Source organism: Muntiacus reevesi, chromosome 5 (genome assembly GCF_963930625.1).
Source record: "Muntiacus reevesi chromosome 5, mMunRee1.1, whole genome shotgun sequence".
Taxonomy (NCBI): domain Eukaryota; kingdom Metazoa; phylum Chordata; class Mammalia; order Artiodactyla; family Cervidae; genus Muntiacus; species Muntiacus reevesi.
The window spans coordinates 53,985,735-54,011,666 of record NC_089253.1 but is presented as its reverse complement, the minus strand read 5'-3'; the positions used below and the strand labels follow the sequence as shown (position 1 = coordinate 54,011,666).

General features: G+C 39.4%; 1 protein-coding gene across 1 annotated transcript; it reads right to left on the bottom strand.

The window, feature by feature from the left end:
- Positions 1-1,687: 1,687 nt before the first annotated feature.
- Positions 1,688-9,417, bottom strand: LOC136169972 (apolipoprotein R-like). The gene is made up of 4 exons (XM_065938311.1): positions 9,143-9,417; positions 3,952-4,122; positions 3,001-3,176; positions 1,688-2,430 (listed from the first exon to the last, which is right to left on the bottom strand). The coding sequence occupies exons 1-4, from the start codon at positions 9,225-9,227 to the stop codon at positions 2,275-2,277; spliced, it is 588 nt and encodes a 195-aa protein (XP_065794383.1). The 5' UTR covers positions 9,228-9,417; the 3' UTR covers positions 1,688-2,274.
- Between the last annotated feature and the right edge of the window lie 16,515 nt (positions 9,418-25,932).

Sequence of the window (25,932 nt, the reverse complement as noted above, 5' to 3'; positions counted from 1 at the left end):
AGTTTCTGTCATTTTGCATTTACCACAAAAACCAGACCAATGTCCACCTCAACGAAACAACAATAAAGGCATAATCTCATGTTTCAAAATCTAGATCAGTCCATTGTAAGCTGAATCTGTCCCATGTATAATAAGCCCTGCCTGCAAGACGCCTGGTGTGGATGACATGACTGCCAATAACTTTAATCTTTTCTGTGGCATAGTTTTACAAACTGCAAGCAAATTAAAAGACCTTTTTGACTGGCTTTTGCTTCAAAACAGTCCCAAAATGTAATTACCTAAAGCAACTCCTTATAAACAAGGATCCTTCTGGGAAGTCTTTCTGATATGGTTCAAGCTCAGCTGGTCTCAGTTAGCCCAGCTGAGGTGCCTGTAGTCAGTTGGTGAGTTGACTGGAGGCTGGCTAGTTTCCATGGCCTCACATATCTGCTATCAGCTGAGACAAAGAAGGGGCATATATCTTTCATCAGCCAGCAAGATAGCCTGGACTTCTTCACACGGTGGTGGACATAGGATTTCAAGAGCAGCAACAAGGGGAACCCTAATGCACAAAGTGATTTGCAAGGTTCTGCTTATATCATATTTGTTATTTTCTATCCTATTGACCAAAGCAAATGACAAAGTAGCCCAAACTCAAAGGATGAAAAAAGCCTCTGCCTCAAACTGAAGGGATTCTTACAGATGTAGATACAAGGACAGGAAGTATCTGTGGCCATTTTTTGCCATCTGCCATAAAAGGACAGTCTCCAACCCAGGCCTCAGATCTTCCTTTTCACAACCTCAGGCTTCCTCAGGTTTTCTTCCTTTCTGTCCATGCAGTGTACTCATTCCACTCCCATAGGATCCTTCAGAAGCCTGAGATATGTCCTGTATCATCTCTAGTTCCCCAAATCTGCACTAGGGTCTATAGCACAAAGCACCATTCTATATGGCTTGGGATAAAAGACTTTCACTTTTGTAAACAACCATATAAATGGTTTCCAAATCAGGAACTCAATAGTTAAAGTTTTAGTAGCATACCATTGCTATGTGAATTTTCAAGAGCTGCAGTAATTAGCATATTGAGTTCTTTTCATTTCAATTACTCCTTAACTTCAAGTACTAGTATTTCTGTAATATTGCATACTTTATCCACAGAGAAACATCCTCATGTCTTGTACCTGGTGCTTCATTCTCTGCACTTTTCTTCTTTACAGCTTCCAGATTGCAAGGTATACTAATACTTGTTAACATACACATTGTGGAAAATCTAGAATGGCATTGTATAATATAGTTAATAGCCACATGTAGTTATTGAGTATTTCAAATACAGCTAGTTTTGATGTGCTGTAATTTAAATATATCTATACTTAAATGCAGTATATATATACACTGCATTTATATACAGCATATATATATATATACTATATATATATTGTAGTATGAAGAAAAGAATGTTAAATATAATGCTAATAATTTTCACATTGAGTGCATATCAAAATGACTCTATTTTGAAAATTTGGGTTAAATAAGATATATTATTGAAACTAATTTCAAATGTTTATTTTTACTTTTTAAATGTAGCTACTGAAATTTATATATTTTGGCCCTCAAAATTTATCCTAGAAATTTACAAAAAAAATAAAAGATAAGGGGTTATATTAATATCAACCAAATTATGTTTGAATGTATTTGAGAGCAAAGAACATTATGAAAGATAAAGAAGTTTATTATATAATGAAAAAGGGTCAGTTATCAAGAAGATACAAATTCTAAACATTAATGCCCCTAGTAATAGTACTTCAAAATATATGAAGCAAAAACTAAAAGCTGCAGGAAATAATAGACAAACCTACAAAGAGAATTTTGATACCCCTTCTTCCAATCATTGATAGAACAAATAGACTGAAAATCAGCCAGGACAGAGAAGACTGGAGCCATCTAACTGACATTTATAGGGAGTGCCACTCAGCAGCAAAACACACAGTCTTTACAAGAATACATGGAATATTGAGCAAGTGCCATATTCTAAGCCATAAAACATTTATCAATAAAATTGGTAAATCCAAGGCAGACTGGTCAGGAAGCAAAAAGAGAGAAGATATGAGTTATCAGCATCAGGAATAAGCATCACTATAGATCCTACAGCCAATCAAAGAATACGAAAGTCCCAATTGTAGAAGTTAGTAGGGTAAAAAATACTGTATTTTGTGTGAGTGTAGCGAGAACTCTCCTGCACAGTGAAGTATATTGATACTGCAGCTTCTTTCCTGAGCATGTATCCAAGAGAAAGCCTCAAGCAATTTCCTCTTTGCGTCTTTCTTGCTCCAGTTTTTCAATCTCCAGAGACAATTTACGTAACTCCAGGGCCAGCTTCGCCTCCCAGGTATTCGGGAGACACTTTAGGAGTTTTTGGCCTTTCAAGACTGCCTCACAAACTTCATCACCTACCTGAAAGAGGAAACAAAAAGAGTGATTTCAGAAAGTTTCCTCATCCTTGTGAAGGGTGCGCTTCCTCAGGAAGTCTCAAGGCATGAGGAAGACTGGAAGACGCAGAATAACCCCAGGACCGATGATGGGTAGGAAACTCCAGAAAAATACTCTGGATCCTAGAAAAATATTTCCCTGAGACCTCAATCTGTATCTGTTCTTAAATAACAATCAGCATCAGTGTCAAGCATAGAGGAAGTATAAGCAGGAGGGAAATCCCCCAAAACCACCCAAAAACACAACTAGCATGTCAATCCTCCTGACCAACCGGAAATGGAGCAAAACCACACAATTTATTGGAGGAAATACAAGAGGCTTAGGTATCTGGTCAATAAGACTCTTCTGTTCACACACCTGAGATGACCTACTGTAAGGCGGAAAGAGCCAATAGACCCCTTATAAATTCACCCCCCACAACTGAGATAGCCCTTTAGGATATGCTATTTGTTTTTCTGTTTTATGAACCATCCCATACTCCTTTAATTTATTTTGAGGTGTCATATGACATAAAATTCATTGGGTGTTACTCACCTTCTCACACTTGGGCACATCCGGACTCCAAGATTTGTTCTCTGAGCAAAAGATGTTCTGGGAACCAACCATCCTATAGCCAGGGTCACACCTGACAGTGACAGTTTCAGGGGTGACATACTGAGCCTTCTCCACAGACAGCTTTCCATTGGATATTTCTGGTTTTTGGCATAGAGCTGTAATCAAGACACATTTTCTTAGCATTGTGAGTATCTCAAATACAACACATTTTAACACTAATAATATCATTTAAAAAGGATAAAAACATCGCTGAATTCTACCTTTCCTTTCTACGCTACAGATAGACTACTACTACTACTTCTACCAACACTGGCAAGGATTTATGGAGCTCTGGCTGGAATCACCTATGTGCAAATACAATATATACATCATTTAATGTAAGCTTTCAGCAACTCTGTGAGGGAGGCCCTATGGTTATCTCACCTTAGAGATGAGGCAACTGAGACCCAGGGAGATTAAATGCCTTGTCCCACGTCACATAATTGCAGTGGCAGAGCAAGAGTGAGAACCTAGGGGTTGTTTTGAGCTGTTCACTTCTGCCCTATGGCACCTCTCTTCTTGCCTCAGTTTCCTCTTGTGTAAAATAAAAATAGCACCAGTAACTCAGCTCCTGGATTTATTATGAGTGAAATGATTTAAATAACCTTTAGGAACATTTTCCTTATTCTGCCTTAATATCCACTTTCCCAATAAGGAGGTCAACCCTATCAGTCAACTCTTCCATGAAAGATTCTGGCCTCTACAAGAATTTGAGGGTGCCATTTCTTGGATATGTGGGAATTAAATCACAGTGGACCCCACTCAGGCTCAACCACATGCTTGTGACAACTCTACCTCTGTCTGGGATGCTTTCTTTCAGAGTCACTTCTGAATTACTCCACAGTAACTCTATCTCTTAGTGCTATTCTGCCCCCGGGGAACCAAGATTACCTTTACACTCAGGAACCATTGGTGACCAATTTAAAAATGTGCAGGAGATTCTAGCCTCTCCAACAAGAGTATATCCTTCCTCACATTCATAGTCGACCACATTAGTTCTCAATATTCCTTTTTCGATATATGTAAAGCGTCCATGTTTAATTTCAGGTGGTGAACTACAACCTTCAACGGTGAAAGAGAGAGAAGAGATTTCTGTTGTTGTTGTTTTTTAACACATTAAACAAAACAGCATTCAACTAAAGTAATCTATTGAAAGACTTTTATCCTTTCCAATCAATTTCACTGCCCTTAAGATAATTGGGATAATTCACAAAGAAGGAATGTGGTGGTGGTGGTTTAGTTGCTAAGTCGTGTCCAACTCTTGTAACTTCATGGACTGTAACCTGTCAGGCTTCTCTGTCCATGGGATTCTCCAAGCAAGAATACTGAGTGGGTTGCCATTTCCCTCTCCAAGGGATCTTCCCAAAGCAAGGATCGAACCCAGGTCTCCTGTATTGCAGGCAGATTCTTTACCAACTGAGCTACGAAGGAAGCACCAAAGAAAGATTGTTCTCCTCTATTACCATGTGGCTGGAAATTAAGGAAAGGAGGTATGTATAAGGGTATCTGAGGGAAAGAGAACTGGTCCTCACCTTGTATACAACTATTTTTTTCAATAAGTGTAAATAGCAAAATATGTGTATAAGCATTTACTATAAAATGTCAGGCAGTACTGGAAGCATTTAACAAACATTAACTCATTTAATTCTCCCAAACAACCCTATGAAGTAGGCATTATTACTATTATTTTTGTTTCATAGATGAGGAAACACAGAGAAGTACAGTAACTTTCCCAAGGTCACACAGGGAGGGACTGAATCAATGCAGTTCTGCTCCACGCAGACCACGGTCTTGGCAATACACTGCCTCAGCAGAGAGAATGGGCTACTTGGGGACAGTGGCAGACTCCCAGTAATTAAAGCTTAGAGTCAGTCTTTCTTTTTTTTTAACTAAAGTTACTAAAGAAACATTTGTGATCAAGAGACATTGTTCTGTGAAAACTTGCAGGGACTGTGCAAATCCAGAATATCTTAGCACCTCCGTACCCATCAATCCCAAGAGTACTCTCTGTGTTTTTGCATCTTTTATATAAGAGAATATTAGAAAATGTTTTCTGAAATTACTTTGATAATGAAATAAGAATTAATCCATATAAAGACATTATATCAAATTTCACAAAGTCCTGGAGAATTTAGTTAATAATTTTAATGCATTGGTAAATACACATAATTTTAGGAAACAGACTTTAGGTTTATCAGGACTTGGAAAGCTTTCATAATTTGTGTCTTCTATAAATAAAAGATAAAAGCCATAGAGTAAACCTGGGTCCAATGAATTTTCTAGAGCACCTCACAGAAATCAGAGAACTATTTCAGTTACCAGATTTATTGTAAAAGGGTATAACTCAGGAACAGCCATAAGGAAGAGACGCAAAGGGCAAAGTGTGTGAAAGGGGCACAGAGCTTCCATGCCCTCTCCAGAAATACAGTTTCCCTGTACCTCTACATATTCATCAACCAGAAGCTCTCTAAGTCCCATCTTTTGGGGGTTTTATGGAGGCTTTATCACATAGGCATGGCTAATAAAAGCATTGCTCATTAGCAATTGATTCAACCTCCAACCCCTGCCTCCTCACCAGAGGCAGAGGGTAAGACTGATAATTCCAACCCTCTAATCATATGATTAGCAACCAGTGCCCATCTTTGGGCTTACTCATGGTTCAGCGGTCAAGAATCCACTTGCAATGCAGGAGACGCAGGAGACGTGGGTTCGATCCCTGGGTTGGGAAGATCCCCTGGAGGACAGCATGGCAACCCACTCCAGTATTCCTGCCTGGAGAAACCCAGGAAAAGAGGAGCCTTGCGGGCTACAATCCTAAAAGTCAAACATGACTGAAGTAACTTGAGCAGCCATCTTTAGTTGGGGTCCTGAAGTTAGTTCATTAGACACTTTTCTCACCATCTTTACTTAGGATATTATCAGAGTTTTGGAAGCTGTGAGTCAGGAACCTTGGACAAAGACCAAATACACATTTTTTGAATGGCCAAATGACCAAAAAATATTTTTTTTCTTACAAATCACATTATCACATTTGTGAATGTACCTGACTAACCCTGGCACACAACAATCTTTGGTTTCTCTGAACTACATTTCTTGTTATTAATAACAGGTGGATCAGTCTATGCCCTAAGCACTGTGTTAAACACTTCACTTACAACATTCCATTTAATTCTAAAAACAAAAATAAAAAAACCTTACCTGAATATCATTGTCATCCTCATTTACAGATGAAGGAACAGACTAATCTAATCAATAAAGTATAAATAGAAAGACTAAGCAAATAAATCACACAATGAATGAAGTACAAGTCTTCAAATATGTTAAAGACATTCTATTTTCTGTCTCACTGGTTTGGCAGTTATATTGCAGGGTGTGTGTGTGTGTATCTGTGCTGACAGATAGATAAGTAGACGGACACATCTTTATTCTACTTTTGCATCTTGAGGGCAGGGAGCACATTTCATACCTCTCCACACCACAGACACTTAATATGTTCCTCTGAAAAGGGCAGTTCCCAAACAGATATTTGTGAGGTGATGTTACCTATACAGGAAGTCTAGAGCTCAAGTATAGCCCTTCCTGAGGCTCACATGAAATATTTTTTTATTAACACAATAGACATAAGATTGTTGCACTAAACTCCATGGAGAATATTAAGGGGCATATTGGAACCTTGTTAAAACAGGGAGGATGGCATATACATAGTTAAATCAAAATAGCAGGCAGAGTATGGCAAATGTCAAAAGAAAGCAGAAAATATGTACTATAAGAAGAGGGAGAAAGAGTCCCATGCATTAAATATGCCAGGAAAATTCCTCCTAGGGGCAGGAATTGGGATTGGATAAGTAGCTGCATGGAAGAGGCATTTTATATTGAGGGGGAATTATGTTAGCAAGAATGAGAGGGAGCAAATCACATGGGAATATTTATGGTTGGTTAATAGGCTAGTTTAACTAGAGAATCACATAGGGGACAAGTGTGAGAGGTAGGCTATGAAGCTGGGATCAGATTATGACAGGTTTTAAACAATAGACTAGGTTAAAGTCATAATTCCATAAACAATGGAGGAATTAAGGAAATAAAAAGGAAGGAGCTTATTCAAAAGATAAATGAATAACTCACAAGACTTCTTAACCAATGGTATATGGCCTTTCTTTACTGACTTAGACAAAATAGAAATAGAAATTCAAAGATGAATGTGGAAGATTGGTAGAATAAATACACCACACACAGAGACATATACACACATACACGAAAGTGAATCTATTACTTACTAAATAGGTTAAAAAATCATCAGGTTCAATTCCTAGCCAAACACTTGAAGAAATTTATAATCCTATATTGACTTTTTTGCCTAACTTTTAGCCTTCTCTCAATTATTTTCATCTTTTTGCAGAAGAAGCCTCCAAAATAATGATACCACCATATCCTCTTTAGAAATTAACTTAGACAAAAGAAAAATCATATAAGAAAAAGGAAAGGATCTATACATTAAAAGAAACTTAAGAGGCATATAAATCAATTGTGATGTATAGACCTTACTTGGATTCTAATTTGTATAAGTAAACAGTTACAAAACTATTTATAAATAAGACAGTCAGGAAAATTTGAAAACAAGATACTTGATTTTATGTAATTATTACTTAATTTTGAATATGATAGTGGTTTGTGATAGCTTTTAAGAAAGAATGTCTATCTTTTAGAGATATATGTTAAAATATTCAGAAGCAATATCTAAGATTTCCTGCTAAATAGGGAGTGGGCAAAATGAATGTGGATATGGTTAAAACAAGAATGGCCATGAGTTGATAATTGCTGAATCTGAGTAATAAATATTTGAAGCTTTGTACATATTTTAAGTTATCAATAGAAAAAAAAAGAAATCACATTTTCTGATTTAAAAAATCACCTTTAATGCACAGATTTCATTTATATAAAGCACAATTAAATGCTCTAGTCACATTTCTCCATAGAGTCCTACAGGTACTATCAAATCTTCTCAATGCGGATTAATTTATAAACATTACCAAACTGCAAAGAATGAAACTTTACATATATAAAATGTCATTTACAGAGAGCTTTTTTACATATAACTTATGAATTAAGATTCTAGTTAATTTTCTCAGAATTAGTGGTAACAATTACAATTTAAATTTTGCTTAATATATGGTAATAACATGCCAATGGATTAGAAACAAAAATTATGTCTGAGGGTAATAAACTAATTTAAAAATTAATAACTTACAAGCATTTGTGAGTTCATATTTATGTATAATTATGAAAGCAATATTATTTGCAGTTTATTCTTTTCTTTTAATTGAAACATAATTGACCTCAACAGTATGTTAAACCTAGGTATACAACACATTTATTTACCTTATAAAATGCATTCATGTTCTATTGTTCAGTCATGTCCAATTCTCTGTGACTCCACGGACTGTGGTTCACTAAGCTCCTCTGTCCATGGGATTTCCCAGGCAAGAATACTGGAGTGGGTTGCCATTTCCTTCTCCAGGGGGTCTTCTCGACCCAAGGATGGAAACTGCATCTTCTGCATTGCAGAAAGATTCTTTACCATCTGAGTCACCAGGGAAGACCTTTGTAAATGCTCACCGTGATAATCTAGTTAATACCTGTCACCATACAAGGCTATTACAATACTGCTGACCATGTTCCCCATGCTGCTTATTTCATTCCCACAATTCATTATCTGTTTACTAGGATAGACCCCCAGGAATTCAAACAAAACAGCTGTTTCTCTAATAATAATATAAATCTAAAAGTACTAAAACATTTTGAAAATATTTGGGAATTCAGTTGTTCCATTAATAAAATAGAATTAATAAACAATTTATTATAACATTGATAAAGCAATTTGTTAACTGAAATTGACATTAGTAAAACAAGTTATTATACCTCCTACAAAGTAATATAAATCATTTCAATTTGATCATACTTTTAAAATTCCTTATATGGAATGAATATATTTGCAATTTATTGGTTTAACTACCTGCTTGCCATTAATTGAACACTGTTCTAATGGCTTTTCTCGGACCTGAGAACCCGCAACTATTTTACTCACCTTGTAAGCCATCAAAGCAGAGGAGCACGGTCAGAATCCCAAGGAGGTACAGAACTGGAGACTTTCTCCCTGACACAGGCTTCATGGTGAGTGTTGACAATTGTGACCAACAGAAGCTCAAAGATCACAGATTGCACCTGAAAATATCTGGAAGGAAGAGAATGAACTAGCAGCAGCACTCTCCAAATGAGTTCAGCTGCACAATAGTCAGCAAAACTCCAGGGTAAAAAAAAAACCACAGGTTAAAACTCTGAACTGAGAGCTCCTTCCTCCTCAGTTAGGAAGAAGCTGAGTGGAACAGGGCAGAATGAGGACTTTTGTAATCAACCGAGTCAAAGGGCACTAGAGACCTCAATACTGTCATCAAGATCTGACGCCACAAGCCAGTGGGACTTTTGAGAGTATTTAGAACTCTGAGAGTATTTACAAACCGTAACCCCAATCATTTTTTGTGTGTGTGCTAGGACTGGAAATTGCTCTCTTGAAATGTAAATGATTAATTTCTGAGTGACAAGACAAGTAAGGGATTTTTTTTTAAAAAAGCACTTTGGTTCAGAGTGGAAGTCTCCACAACTCTCAAAGCAAAACTTGAGTTAGCTCAAGCTGAACATTAAGTCCAGTGGAGCTTGGATACTAGTGTGAGAGGAAGCCATTCCTTAGAAACACTATTAGGAAAAGTTGTCACTTTTGTTATTAGTTTGGACTGCCAACAGCAGGACAAAATTTTAAAAAACAGAACCTGTTGGAGAAAGTTGTTTCCTTCCTGAAGTTCTAAAGCCCAGTGGGGAAAGACAAGCATGAAAAGACTCAGGAATAAAAATGGGCCTGAAAATATGACTCTTCCAAAGAAAGGCAATGCCAAAGAATGCTCAAACTACCACACGATTGCACTATCTCACACACTAGCAAAGTAATGCTCAAAATTCTCCAAGCCAAGCTTCAACAGTATGTGAACTGTGAACTTCCAGATGTTCAAGTTGGATTTAGAAAAGGCAGAAGAACCAGAGAAAAAATTGCCAACATCTGTTGGATCATCAAAAAAGTAAGAGAGTTCCACAAAAACATCTACTTCTGCTTTATTGACTATGCCAAAGCCTTTGACTGTGTGGACCACAACAAACTCTGGAACATTCTTAAAGAGCTGGGAATACCAGACCACCTGACCTGCCTCCTGAGAAATCTGTATGCAGGTCAGAAAGCAACAGTTAGAACTGGACATGGAATAACAGACTGGTTCCCAATAGGAAAAGGAATACACCAAGGCTATATACTGTCACCCTGCTTATTTAACTTATATGCAGAATACATCAAGAGAAATGCTGAGATGGATGAAGCACAAGCTGGAATCAAGATCACTGGGAGAAATATCAATAACCTCAGATATGCAGATGACACCACCCTTATGGCAGAAAGCAAAGAAGAGCTAAAGCTCCTCTTGAGGAAAGTGAAAGAGGAGAGTGAAAAAATTGGCTTAAAACTCAACATTCAGAAAACTAAGATCATGGCATCTGGTTCCATAACTTCATAGCAAACAGATGGGGAAACAGTAACAGACTTTATTTGGGGGGGTCTCTAAAATCACTGCAGATGGTGACTGCAGCCATAAAATTATAAGACACTTGCTCCTTGGAAGAAAAATTATGACAAACCTAGACAGCATATTAAAAAGCAGAGATATTACTTTGCCAACAAAGGTCCATCTATTCAAAGTTATGGTTTTTCCAGTAGTCATATATGGGTGTCAGACTTGGACTATAAAGAAAGCTGAGTGCTGAAGAATTGATGTTTTTGAACTGTGGTGTTGGAGAAGACTCTTGAGAGTCCCTTGACTGCAAGGAGATCCAACCAGCCCATCCTAAAGTAGATCAGTCCTGGGTGTTCATTGGAAGGACTGATGCTGAAGGTAAAACTCCAATACTTTGGCCACCTGATGTGAAGAACTGACTCATTTAAAAAGATCCTGATACTGGGAAAGATTGAAGATGGGAGGAGAAGGGGATGCCAGAAGATAAGATGGTTGGATGACATCACCATTTCGATGAGTTTGAGTAAATTCCAGGAGTTGGTGATAGACAGGGAAGCCTGGAGTGCAGCAGTCCATGGGGTCGCAAAGAGTCGGACATGACTGAGTGACTGAACTGAACTGAAAATAGTACTCAGACAATATTTGAGCGAGACATTCCTTGTAGTTATTGCTGATTTACCTAACACACTTAATGAGTCACCCTTCAGTGTGTTTCTAATCTGTTAGAAGAGGGAAGAGTGGTGCCTGAAGTCCTGAATAATCATGCACTAGACTGTGAAGTGGTCAGGAGTGGTTAAACAGGAAGAGAGAAAGGTTCCAGAAGACCTTAAGAATATTCAGAATGTATTTTATCAGCCAAAAGACACATCCAGTCCTGTGTTATATCTCTGACAAAGGCAGCAAAAAACAAGGGTTTACCTGCATAATTTCCATCTTTAATGTAAGTAATAACTGGAAATATACTGATGTTTATTAAAAGAAGACAATGAATTTTGGGAAATGCCTGAAAATGAACTTCCCAGCAAGTTCAGCAGTGGGTAAAGAGTTTTTTTAGGTGTTCAAAATCCAAAGTGCTGACTCTCTCCAGGGCTGTGTAAATTATGGTGTAATACTGATCACAGCACAACCAAATTTCAGCCTTACCAGAAATGAAGGAAAACAAACACATTCACCATGAATTCGCTTTAAATTAGAAAGAGAATTCAAGATATTACTAAATATTAGTTAGGGGGAAAAGCAATTTAAAACATCTATTGGAAGACAATTTTGAATTCTCATTTCTATCTATTAAGCCCTTACTCTGTGCCAAGCAAGTTCCACAAGTAATTTTAACTGAAAAATGTTAACACTTGCCAAAAATTTACAAAAAATAAACGGCTGAACCAACATTCATCTCCTAAAGAGCCACTAAATGAATGATGTTTATACAACCCACTCATGTTATTCAAATGTTTATACTTGTGTGTGAATTTAGTCAGTTCTGTACTGTTTTATCATATATGTAACTTGGTGTATTCACTGCCACAGTCAAAATCCAGAACAATTCCATCATCACAAGGAATTTTTATAGCCACACCCACCTCTTTCTTGGCTATCTCCTTATCTTCAGCCCTGGCAACCACTAATCTGGTTTCCATTTCTAGAACTTTGCCATTTTAAAACTGTTTTATAAATAGAATGATACAGTAAAATCTTTGGATACTAGATTTCTTTCATTCAGCATAATTTCTTTGACATCCATTCAAGTTTTTGTACATGTCAATAGTCTTTTCCTTTTAATTGCTGAGTGGTATTCCATGGTACAGATGTATCACAGTGTTCACCTAATGAGGTGAACACATTCTTGCCAGAATTTGATGTTGTCACCATTTTTTATTTTAGCCATTCTAATAAGTGTGCAGTAATAGCTTGTGGTCATAATTTGCATTTCCTTAATAATTAATGATGTTGAACAACTTTTCTTGTGCTTATTTGCCATTTATATGTGCTTTTCAATTAATTCATGATTTTTGCCCACTTCCTAACTATATTGTTTTTCACTGTTAAGTTTTGAGAATCTTTTATTCTAGATATTGTTGTCTTTGTTATTGTTCAGTCACTCAGTCATGTCCAAACCCTTGCAACCTCATGGGCTGCAGCACACCAGTCTTCCCTGTCCTTCACCATCCCCCAGAGCCTGCTCAAACTCATGTCCATTGAGTCAGTGATGCCATCCAACCATCTCACCCCTGTCACCATTCCCTTCTCTGCCTGCCATCAACCTTTACCAGCTTCAGGCTCTTTTCCAATGCTTTTTGCATCAGATCGACAAAGTATTGAAGCTTCAGCTACAGCATCAGTCCTTCCAATGAATATTCAGGGTTGATTTCCTTTAGGATTGACTGGTTTGATCTCCTTGCAGTCCAAGGGACTCTCAAGAGTCTTCTCTAGTTCAAAGGCATCAATTCTTTGGCACTCAACCTTTTTAATTGTCCAGGTCTCATATCCAGTCATGTATGGATATACATGACTACTGGAAAAAACATAGCTCTGATTATATGAATATTTGTAGGCAAAGTAAAGCTCTACTTTTTAATATGCAGTCTAGGTTGGTCATTGCTTTTCTTCCAAGGAGCAAGGGTCTTTTAATTTCATGGATGTAGTCACAAGAAAATAAAATCTGTCATTGTTTCCCCATCTATTTGCCATGAAGTGATGGAATCGGATGCCATGATATTTGTTTTATGAATGTTGAGTTTTAAGCCAGCTCTTCCACTTTCATCAAACTTCCCTGGTGGCTCAGATAGTAAACCATCTGCTTTTAATTTTGGAGACCTGGATTCGATCCCTAGGTGGGGAATATCCTCTGGAGAAGGAAATGGCAGCCCACTCCAGTACTCTTGCCTGGAAAATACCATGTATGGAGGAGCCTGGTGGGTTACAGTCCAAAGGGTCATAAAGAGTCAGACCCTTGAGCAACTAGCTTTCACTTTCATGAAGAAGCTTAGCACCTCTTCACTTTCTGCCATAAGGATGATGTCATCTGCATATCTGAGGTTACTGATACTTCTCCCCACAGTCTTGATTCCAGCTTGAGCTTCATCCAGCCCAGCATTTCACATGACGTAGTCTTCATGCAAAGATGGGTTCGATAAAGGACAGACATGGTATGGACCTAACAGAAGCAGAAGATATTAAGAAGAGGTGGCAAGAAAACACAGAGGAACTGCACAAAAAAAGATCTTCATGATCCAGATAATCACAATGATGTGATCACTCACCTAGAGCCAGACATCCTGGAATGTGAAGTCAGGTGGGCCTTAGAAAGCATCACTACCAACAAAGCTAATGGATATGATGGAATCCCAGTTGAGCTAATTCAAATCCTGAAAGATGATGCTGTGAAAGTGCTGCACTTAATATGCCAGCAAATTTGGAAAATTCAGCAGTGGCCACAGGACTGGAAAAGGTCCGTTTTCATTCCAATCCCTAAGAAAGGCAATCCCAAGAATGCTCAAACTACTGCACAATTGCACTCATCCCACACGCTAGTAAAGTAATGCTCAAAATTCTCCAAGCCAGGCTTGAGCAATACATGAACCATGAACTTCCAGATGTTCAAGCTGGTTTTAGAAAAGGCAGAGGAACCAGAGGTCAAAGTGCCAACATCCACTAGATCATCAAAAAAGCAAGAGAGTTCCAGAAAAACATCTATTTCTGCTTTGTTCCCTATGCCAAAGCCTTTGACTGTGTGGATCACAATAAACTGTGGAAAATTCTGAAAGATATGGGAATACCAGACCACCTGACCTGCCTCTTGAGAAACCTATGGAGGTCAGGAAGCAATAGTTAGAACTGGGCATGGAACAACAGACTGGTTCCAAATAGGAAAAGGAGTACATCAAGGCTGTATACTGTCACCCCACTTGTTTAACTTATAAGCAGAGTGCATCATGAGAAACGCTGGGCTGGAAGAAGCGCAAGCTGGAATCAAGATTGCCGGGAGAAATAACAATAATCTCAGATATGCAGATGACACCACCCTTATGGCAGAAAGTGAAGAGGAACTAAAAAGTCTCTGGATGAAAGTGAAAGAAGAGAGTGAAAAAGTTGGCTTAAAGCTCAACATCAGAAAACTAAGATCATGGCATCTGGTTCCATCACTTCATGGGAAATAGATGGGGAGACAGTGGAAAGTGTCAGACTTTATTTTTGGGGGCTCCAAAATCACTGCAGATGGTGACTGCAGCCATGAACTTAAAAGACACTTACTCCTTGGAAGGAAAGTTATGACCAACCTAGACAGCATATTTAAAAGCAGAGACATTACTTTGCCAACAAAGGTCCATCTAGTCAAGGCTATGGTTTTTCCAGTGGTCATGTATAGATGTGAGAGTTGGAGTGTTAGGACAGCTGAGTGCCAAAAATTTGATGCTTTTGAACTGTGGTGTTGGAGAAGACTCTTGAGAGTCCCTCAGACTGCAAGGAGATCCAACTAGTCCATCCTAAAGGAAATCAGTCCTGGATATTCATTGGAAGGACTGATGCTGAATCTGAAAACTCCAATACTTTGGTCACCTCATGCAAAGAGTTGACTTATTGGAAAAGACCCTGAGCTGGAGGGATTGGGGGCAGGAGGAGAAGGGGACCACAGAGGATGAGATGGCTGGATGGCATCACCGACTCGATGGGCATGAGTTTGAGTAAACCCCGGGAGTTGGTGATGGACAGGGAGGCCTGGTATGCTGTATTTCATGGGGTCGCAAAGAGTCAGACACGACAGAGCGACTGAACTGATATACAGTATCATGCCATCTGCAACAGTGAGAGCTTTACTTCTTTTCCGATCTGGATTCCTTTTATTTCTTTTTTTTTTTTTTTTTTTTTTTTTTTCTCTGATTGCTATAGCTAGGACTTCCAGAACTGTGTTGAATAATAGCAGTGAAAGTGAAAACCCTTGTCTTGTTCCTAATCTTAGGGGGAGTGCTTTCAGTTTTTCACCGTTGAGAATAATGTTTGCTGTAGGCTTATCATATATGACCTTTACTATGTTGAGATAGTTTCCTTCTTTGTCCATTTTTTAAAGAGTTTTCATCATAAATGAGTGTTGAATTTTGTCAAAGGCTTTCTCTGCTTCTATTGAGATTATCATATGGTTTTTATCTTTCAATTTGTCAATATGATGTATCACATTGATTGATTTGCAAATATTGAAGAGTCCTTGCACCCCTGGAATAAGCCCAACTTGATCATGGTATATAAATTTTTGATGTGTTGTTGAATTCTGTTTTGCAAAATTTTTTGAGGATTTTTGCATCTATATTCCTCAGTGACATTGGCTTGTAGTTTTCTTTTTGTGTATTGTCTTTGTCCGGTTTTGGTATCAAGGTGATGGTGGTCTTGTGGATTGAGTTTGGAAGTGTTCCTTCCTCTCCAATTTTTGAAAGAGTTTTAGGATAGGCATTAGCTTTTCTCTAAATGTTTTATAGAATTCTCCTGTGAAGCCATCTGGTCCTGGGCTTTTGCTTTGGGGGAGATTTTTTTTTATCACAGCTTCAGTTTCAGTGCTTGTAATTGGGTTGTTCAAAATTTCTATTTCTTCCTGGTTCAGTCTTGAAAGATTGGACTTTTCTAAGAATCTTCATATAGAGTGAGATTTGTGCTGAGTTTTTTGTTTGTTTGTTTTTGTTTGCTTTTTCTCTGATGGGCAAGGCTGAGTGAGGTGGTAATCCTGTGAACTGATGACTGGGTTTGTATTTTGTTCTGTTTTTTGTTTAGATGAGGCGTCCTGCACAGGGTGCTACTGGTGGTTGGGTGATGCCAGATCTTGTATTCAGGTGGTTTCCTTTGTGTGATTGCTCACTATTCGATACTCCCGATGGTTAGTTCACTGATAATCTAAGGTCTTGGAATCAGTGCTCCCACTCCAAGGCTCAGGGCTTGATCTCTCCTACTTGCCTTCAGAGGTTGTTTGGAGGACTGCAGGCAATGCAGGCCAAGTGCTTAGAACTCCAGAAGATATTCACTTAGTATATCATCTCTAGGTCCAGCACACACTTGTGCAATACTACTCTCAGATCTGGACAAGAAGTACATCTGCTTTGGGCTTCATACTTTATTTTAGCCTTGCTGTGCACACCACAAACCCCTCTCTCCTCAAAACAAAAGACAGCTGTGTCAAAATGCCACAAGGATGTGTGGATTGCTTGGCTGCTGACACCAAAGGCCCAGCCTGTCTTTTAATGCTCAGGGTTGTGTTCTCAAGTTTTGAAGTTAAGCCTCCTGCCTCTGGCTTTTAGTTTTTCTCTTACAGTAACCTCAAGACTTCTCCATCCATACAGCACAGATGATAAAACATCAAGGTTAATGGTGAAACAGTTCTCCACAGCGAGAGACACCCAGAGAGGTCCACAGAGTTACATAGAGAAGAGAAGAGGGAGGAGGGAGATAAAGGTGACCTGGGGGAGAAAAGGGAGAGTCAAAAGGGGAGAGAGCAATCAAACCAGTAATCACATCCCTAAGTGAAAATGGATACTGAAGATTAGATTTATAAAGGTACAAAATTGATAACAAACACCAAAAAGCAAAGATTAAAAATCTAGAATAGAGGTTAGACTCTCAAAAATACAATATAAAAAAATAAATTAGAAAATGCAATATAAAAAATACAAAACAAAATCAATTTAAAAATTTTTTTAATATATATGAAAGTTGCTTTAAAAATAAGGCCTTTTTTGCAAGGTAATAGTAGGTTATAAAAATTAAAATTGAAGAAGTAGTAAAGAAGTTAAATTAAAAAAAAAAATTAAAAAGTAATAGTAGTGAAAATATAGCCAGGAATTTCTCTGGAACTGTTGTGGGCAGTGTGGGGTCAGTTCAGTTTCAGATAGTTCCTTATTTCAGCTTGTACTTGTCCTCAAGGGCTATCAGCCCCTTCCAACGCTTAATCAGTGTTAACTACAGGGTTTTAATTTGTTGCACCTGTCACTTCCAAAGTGGTTCCCTCTTCTTTGTTTATTTTGACTTCCTCCTTTTGCAAGTCTCTTCAGTGTATAATTTCCACCCTGACACAGCGGGGCGAAGGTGGTCACTTATTTAGGCTCACTTGTTCAGTCGTGTTGTGGGGAGGGAGGGACGCTGGCGTGTGTGGGCGTGTGTGGGGAGGGCTCGCAGTGTATGGACCACACTGGGTTTGCCCCCCGCTCACGGAGCCTATGCTTTACAGGTCTAGACTGCTCAGGCTCCAGGCTGCTCTGCAAGGGCACCGTCCCAAGTGGGCCCTGCGCTCCATGCCCTTCCCAGGTCTAAGCTGCTGAGGTTCCCGGGCGCCCTGCCAGGGCACAGGCTGAGCTGGGCAGGTGTCTTGTGCCCTTCCCAGGTCGGGGCTGCTCAGGCGGCCAGGTGCTTGAGGAGCGCACTGTTCAGGTAGGCGAGCGTCTTAAACACCTCCCCAGTCCCCACCAGGTTCGCGGGTGCGCCGCACCGTCTCAAGTGTGTGTCTCCTCTGGGGCGCTGATCTGAGGCTGCGACCCTCCTGGCAGATGTCAACTACCCAGGAGCCCATGAAGACGGGGTTGGCAACTGGGAGCCTGCTCACAGTCCGGGGAAACTGCTGTCTCTGGGGCCGAGATTGCAGCAACCGCTTGCCTTCGACTCTGGCCGTCAGACACCTGTCTCTCTGCCTTGGGAGGTTGGAGGGCGGTCCTATATGCAGCCGGCTGGCTGTCCTTTGGTGTTCGCTCAATCCTTTGTTCTGTGAGTGGGCGAGGCTGCACTTTAGAGCCTTTTGCACTTTCGCAGGAAAGTTCTCTTCCTTTTTTTTTTCTCTCTCTGGTGATCCCCCAGTTTGGGCTGCTATCTCATGTTAGCTCCCTCAGATTGTCCTCAGGGCATTTAGGCCCGGTCCTCACTCTAAGCAACCATTATGCAGTCCACGCCTCCCTGTCCAGCTCCCACTCACTGGTGGTGGACAGGAGCATCTGGGCTACTTCTCTGTTGGCAGTTGCAGTTAGGCACTATTCTCTGTTTATTTGCTTTTTTTTTTCTCCCGGTTGTGTTGCCCTCTGAGATTCCAAAAGTCCCCACAGACCCGCCTGTGAGAGGGTTTCCTACTGTGTGGAAACTTCTCCTTCACGACTTCCTCCCCAGGACAGGTCTCCATCCCTAACTCTTCTGTCTCTCCTTTTGTTTTTTATATTTTGCCCTACCTCCTTTCGAAGAGAACGGGCTGCCTTTCTGGGTGCCTGGTGTCCTTTGCCAGCATTCAGAAGTTGTTTTGTGGAAGCTGACCAGCGTTCAAATGCTCTTTTGATGAATTTGTGGGGGAGATAGTGGTCTCCCCATCCTATTCCTCTGCCATCTTGGGACCACCCTTCCCAAAGCTATGTTTTTCCAGTTATCATGTACAGATATGAGAGCAGAACCATAAAAAAGGCTAAGCACTGATGTTTTCAAACTGTGGTGCTGGAGAAGACCCTTGAGAGTCCCTTGGACAGCAGGGAGATCAAACCAGTCAATCCTAAAGGAAATCAACCCTGAATATTCATTGGAAGAACTGATGCTGAAGCTGAAGCTCCAACATTTTTGCCACCTGATGAGAAGAGCTGACTCACTGAAAAAAAAAAAAAAAAACCCTGATGCTGGAAAAGATTGAGGGCAGAAGATGGGGGTGACAAAGGATGAGATGGTTAGATGACATCAGTGACTCAATGGGCACGTTGTCGTTTAGTCTCTCTGTCATGTCTGACACTTTGAAACCCCATGGACTGTAACCAACCAGGGTTCCCTATCTTTCACTATCTCCTGGAGTTTGACTCAAACTCATGTCCATTGAATCGATGATGCCATCTCATCCTCTGTCACCCCCTTCTCCCCTGCCTTCAATCTTTCCCAGTATCATGGTCTTTTCCGGTGAGTCAGTTCTTCACATCAACTGGCTGAAATATTGAAGCTTCAGTATCAGTCCGTCCAATGAATATTCAGGGTTGATTTGCTTTAGGATTGACTGAATTGATTTCCTTGCATTCCAAGGGACTCTCAAGAGTCTTTTCCAGCACCACAGTTCAAAAGCATCAATTCTTTGGTACTCAGCCTTCTTTATGGTCCAACTCTAGCATGCATACATGATTATTGGGAAAACCAGATCTTTGATCAGAGGATCTTTGTAAGTGAAGTAATGTCTCTGCTTTTTAATACACTGTCTAGGTTTATCATAGCTTTCCTTTCATGACTGCAGTCACCATCTGCAGTGATTCTGGAGCCCAAGAAAAGAAAATCTATTATGTTTTCACTTTTCCACCAACTATTTGCAATGAAATGATGGGAACAGATGCCATGATCTTAGTTTTAAGTCAGTTTTTTCATGCTCCTCTTTCACTTTCATCAAGAGGCTCTTTAGCCCCTCTTCACTCTCTGCCATCAGGATGGTGCCATCTGTATATCTGAGTTTATTGATATTTCTCCCTGCAATCTTGATTCTAGCTTGTGCTTCATCCAGTCCGACATTTCACATGATGTAGTCCGCATAGAAGTTAAATAAGCAGGGTGACAATATACAGACTTTACATACTCCTTTCCCAATTTTGAACCAGTCCGTTGTTCCTGCCTGGCTCTAACTGTTGCTTCCTAACCTGCTTACAGGCTTCCCAAGAGGCAGGTAATGTGGTTTGGTATTTCCGTCTCTTTAGGAATTTTCCACAGTTTGTTGTGATCCACACTGTCAAAGGTTTTAGAGTAGTTAATGAAGCAGAAGTAGATGTTTTTCTGGAATTCTTTTGCTTTCTCTGTGATCCAAGGAATGTTGGCAATTTCCTTTCAGGTTCCTCTGCCTTTTCTAAACCCAGATTGTACATCTTGAAATTCTCAGTTCATGTACTACTAAAGCCTAGCTTGAAGGATTTTGAGCATAACCTTACTAACATGTTAAATGAGCACAACTGTATGATAGTTTGAACATTTTTTGGCATCGCCCTTCTTTGGAATTGGAATGAAAACTGATGTTTTATGGCGCTGTGGCCACAGCTGAGTTTTCCAAACTTGCTGACATATTGAGTGTGGCACTTTAACAGCATCATCTTTTAGGATTTGAAATAGCTCAGCTGGATTTCCATCATTTCAACCAACTTTGTTCATAGTAATGCCCCTAAGGCCCACTTTACTTCCCACTCCAGGATGTCTGGCTCTAGGTTAGTGACCACACTATTGTGGTTATCCCGGTCATTAAGGCCTTTTCTGTATAGTTCTTCTGTGTATTCTTGCCACCTCTTCTTAATCTCCTCTGCTTCCATTGGGTTCTTATGTTAAACCAGTCATCTGTTGTTGGCATTTGGGTTGTTCCCATATCTTGGCTATTATGAATAGAACTGTTATGAACACTGGGGTGTATGTATGTTTTTGAATTAGTGTTTTCATCCTAAAGATCTACTAAAAGGTCTTATCTCCAAATAGTGTTACATCCTGAAGTGCTTAAGTACCTCAGATTTCAACATATGAGTTTGGGGAGGACACAATTCACCTCAATTCAGTAGCTCTTTTTTGAGGTATAATTGACATAACACAAAATTTATCATTTTAATGTCTGCAATTCATAAAGTGTGCAGCCATCATCACTATCTAATTTCAGAATGCTTACATCACTCCAAAAAGAAACCTCTTGTCCTTTAGCACTCACTCCTCGTTCTCTCGCTCCCCTGCTGCTGCTGCTGTTGCTAAGTCGTTTCAGTTGTGTCTGACTCTGTGCGACCCCGTAGACGGCAGCCCACCAGGCTCTGTCGTCCCTGGAATTCTCCAGGCAAGACCACAGGAGTGGGTTGCCATTTCCTTCTCCCCTCACTCCCCTAAGCTCTGCCAAATACTACTCTACCTTTTGTCTCTATAGAGTTGACATTTCATATAAATTAAAGAACACAGTATGTACAGTCCTTTATGTCTGGCTTCTTTTCCTTAGCATAATGTTGCCAAGGTTCAGTTGCATTGTAGAATGTGTCAGTACTTCATTCTTCTTTGTTGCTAAGTAGTACACCATTTGGGCTTCTCAAGTGATGTGAATGGTAAAGAACCTACCTGCCAATGCAGGAGACATAAAAGATGCTGGCTCGATGTCTGGATTGGGAAGATCCCCTGGAAGAAGGCAAGGTAACCCACTTCAGTATTCTTGCCTGGAGAATCCCATGGACAGAGGAGTCTGGCAGTCTACAGTCCATAGGGTCGCAAAAAGTCGGACATGACAGAAGCAACTTTGCACACACATACATAGTATGCCACATTTTGCTTATCCAATCATCCAATCATCAGCTGAGTTGTTTTCACTTTGGGGTTGTTATGAATAATGCTGCTGTGCACATTCATGTGCATGTGTTTATAGGAAGATCCGCTTTCTGTTCTCTGAGGTATATGACTTAAAATGAGCTGCTGGATCACATAGGCACCCTAACTTTTTGAGTCAACTTTTTTCAAACAGCTACAGCATTTCACATTCCTACCAGCAATTTATTAGTGTTCTAATTTCTCCACATCCTCCCAACACTTGTTATTTTCTACTAAAAATAATTATAGTCACCTCAGTAGGTGGCAAGTGGTATGACATTGCAGTTCTGACTTGTGTTCCTCTAAAACTAATGATGCTGAGTATCTTTTCATGTACCTACTGGCAATTTGTAAATCTTTGCCAAACATTTTTTACTTTCCTTTCACACTTTAAATAAGAAGAAATGCTTCTTCTAATATTAGAAAATGTACAACTTTTTTTCATAATGCTTTTTATGTTGTTATATACAAGGTTATTTGCCTACTTTAAGATCATGAAGGAATTCTTTTACATGTGTCACATTTTTTTACCTTTCACATGTAGATATATAATCACTTCAGATTTCTTTTCAGTAAATGTAAGATAGGGGTCAAGTTACAATTTTTCTGTGTAGCTCTACAATTAATGTATGAAATATGCATTGGAAAGACATCATTTCCTACCACACTGAAGAGTCAAATTTTTCACAATTAAGACAAATATATTACTATGAATATAAATTTATATATATATGTTATGTATAAAATACATATAAGTATAATCAACTCGATTCCATTGGTACCAATACCCACTGTTTTAATTAATACACCTTTATAGTTCATCTTTCTTGAAATCTAGTAATACTTGTTCTCCAACTTCGTTCTGTTTCAAGATTATCTTTTTTATTCTTGGACATTTTCATGGCCCTGAGTGTCTTCTGATAAACCCAGAAAATGAACAAATCACTTGGTTTTGGCCTTTGGAACCACAGAAGAAATTCCATTCAACAGAGGTTTTTAAAAATTGATCTTTTGTATTAAATCTTAGCTTATGAAATTTGAATATCCTTTTATGAAATGATTTTTGGACACCTACTGTGAACACAATCCACAGATGAATAGCAAGTACAGTATATGACAGAGGTTAGTTCTACCTTCAGTGGGTAGTGGTCAGAGGTACTCAATAGAATCACAGGGCTATAAATGATGCAGTATAAAAATAATAGTGTGTTGACAGAAGTTGACAGGTGGAAGGACAGTGAAGTTGAACATAAACTTAGAAGTACCCATTTCTTCATCTTACATAAGTGTTATAAACTCAATAGGAAAAAACTAAGATTTATAAATCAGTAGAGGGGATTATGGAAATCTTATCAGAATATATTGGGCATCTCCAAGGCAAAGACTGATAAATACATGTCCCTTTTAAAAAGAAAACAACCATGCATGTGGGCTCAGTCGCTTCAGTCATGTCTGACTCGTTGTGACCCTATGATCTGCAGCCTGCCAGGCTCCTCTGTCCATGGGACTCTCCAAGCAAGAACACTCCAGTGGGTTGCCATGCCCTCCTTCAGGGGATATTCCCAACCCAGGGATCGAATCCAGGTTTCCTGAATTGCAGGTGGATTCTTTACCACTGAGCCATCAGGGAAGCCCAAAACAAACATACAATAGCTAAACCTTGCTGCTTACCATGCTCCAAAGAAGTTTACCAGTAGAGAAGCCTCACTCATACATGCAGAGATATCAAACAATATTTTGGGGTTCCACTCCTTTATATGAATAGAAAAAAAAAAAGATTGTCCCCCAAACTCCACCCTATAATTAGTATTTTCAGAGACGGGCTTCTCTAGTACCTCAGCTGGTAAAGAATCTGCCTGCAATGCAGGAGACCTGCGTTCGATCCCTGAGTTGAGAAGAGTCCTTGGGGAAGGGAAAGGCTACCTGCTGGGAGCCATTATGGGAGATCCCACCCATGACAAGGTCATGAGGAGAAGGCCTGACATGCAAGGTCATTCAGGACACAAGGGACCCTCCAGGTTGACCCCGGCCTCTACCCCACCCTGTATCCTCCCCCCTTTTGTTGCTGTTGTTCTTGTTCACCCTGCTGCAGATTCTTGTGTTGCCTGCCGAGAAGTTCTCCTGCTCCTCTTTCACTGAATAAAGACCAACTTAAAACCCTAATTAATAAATCTCCTGGATGCTGGTACCCTATGAAGGGGCCAGGGATGAAAGAAATGCTTCAATTCTAAGCCTTTTGCTGGCATTCTGGCTTGTTTGATAAATGTGTGCTCCTATTGCAAAAAATGCTCATGATTGTTCTAACCATCCTAAGCACAGTACGCTAACAAAAGAAACCATTAAGCAAAGGTCCCTCCGCTGGGTGAGAAAGTTTCCACAAATAAAATAGCCACAAATGTGCCTAATAAAAAATACTTTAGATAGAGATTAGCTGGTGACTTCTTGCAGGTAATTAACTTTTAGACTAAGAGCCTGTTTTGTGCCACATCTGCTGTTTTTGCAGTCCTTTGCATTTCTGTTCTGTAAAAATGCAATCCTATCTAGTTCCCATGGAGATGACACCTAATAGAAAGAAAATAGATTAACCACAAGAAAGACAGGGTCAGCTACTGAAGTTGCTTAAAGTTACACCAGGTGCAAGCCATAAGATGTCAACAGGTCTGAAGGCCAAAAGATATTATACATAGAGATTAACCATAAAAAAGGCCCTAATAGGCACAGAGCCCTCATAAAACATGTTGTTTTAAAAGTGGTTATTAGATCAACGTTTGATTGCTGAGGTTGTGCAGTAGAAACTATTGTTAATATAGTTAAATATTTAGAAAAATAAGAGTTTAGCCCTAGTATGGAAACAATAAGATAATTGTTCATTTTAACCAAGAGTGCTAAACAGAGGCTGCCTCACCGGAGCCACAGAGTCTTTGTGTGGCAAAACTTTTCAGATAACTTTAGCTGAGAACTTCTGCAAAAAAGACTGACTTTTGTGTTAACAAGATTGTATTTCTACTATGTTGCAACCTGCTGTACCATGAAACTGCCACTTTTCTGTTTTCTGCTAAGCTCAAGGCCAGAAGATAATGTACAGAAAACCTACGGAAAAAGACTCTCATAAACAAAGAAGTATGCAGAGAATACCTGGTTTCGTGAAGGACAAGCTGATGTAATGTTAAATTAACTCTATGTGCTTATCTTCCCCTTAGAAATGTACTAACTTAGGGTGTAAAAACTACGGTGAAAAAATAAAGTTCAGGCCAGACCCTGCTGCACACACCCCAGTCTGGTCTCTCTCTCCCTCTCCCTCTCACTCGCCGACGCCGTTCATCCTGAGGGTAGCCCTGGATCCTGCTGGGGCTGGACCCTGGCATCTACCCACTCAGTATTCTGGCTTGGAGAATTCCTCAGACTGTATAGTCCTTGGGGTTGCAAAGAGTTGAACACCAATGAGTGACTTTCACTTTCAGAGACAGAAAAATATCATATTGAATCTGTGAAGAAAGAACATAATGATAAGTTTAAAAAAAAAATGAACAAGAGCAAGTTATTAGAAATTAAAATATGATAGATTTTAAACTTCAATAAATACCTTAAAATACAAAGTCCGGAAAGTATTCCCAAAAGTAGAACATAACAAAATAAGGGAAGTAAGACAGAAAAAAATAGTTAAAACAATATTTTATTAAAAGGAGTTCCAGGGATGGGGTCGGAGAGATAAGAGAAAATTAAATGAAAACAAAAAATAACAGAAAAATATTCTAAAAGTTTTCCCTGACCTAAAGCACATGTGTTTACAGATCAGAAATTTCCAACAAGTACCCAAGTAAATGCATGAAAAACATCTTACAGCAAGGCCACAGGGATAAAAATGAAAATACTAATATTTTCCAGTGTGTGTATTAGTCCCTCAATCGTGTCCGACTCTGCGACCTCATGTGTGTAGCCTCACTGTGTAGCCCTCCAGGCTCCTCTGTCCTTGGAAATCTCC

Excerpts from the sequence above, each read along its gene's own strand:
- LOC136169972 (XM_065938311.1), bottom strand. The coding sequence starts at position 9,227 with ATGAAGCCTGTGTCAGGGAGAAAGTCTCCAGTTCTGTACCTCCTTGGG. Across the intron at positions 4,123-9,142 it reads CTGCTTTGATGGCTTACAAG|GTTGTAGTTCACCACCTGAA; the intron begins GTGAGTAAAATA and ends TCACCGTTGAAG. Across the intron at positions 3,177-3,951 it reads AATGGTTCCTGAGTGTAAAG|CTCTATGCCAAAAACCAGAA; the intron begins GTAATCTTGGTT and ends TCTTGATTACAG.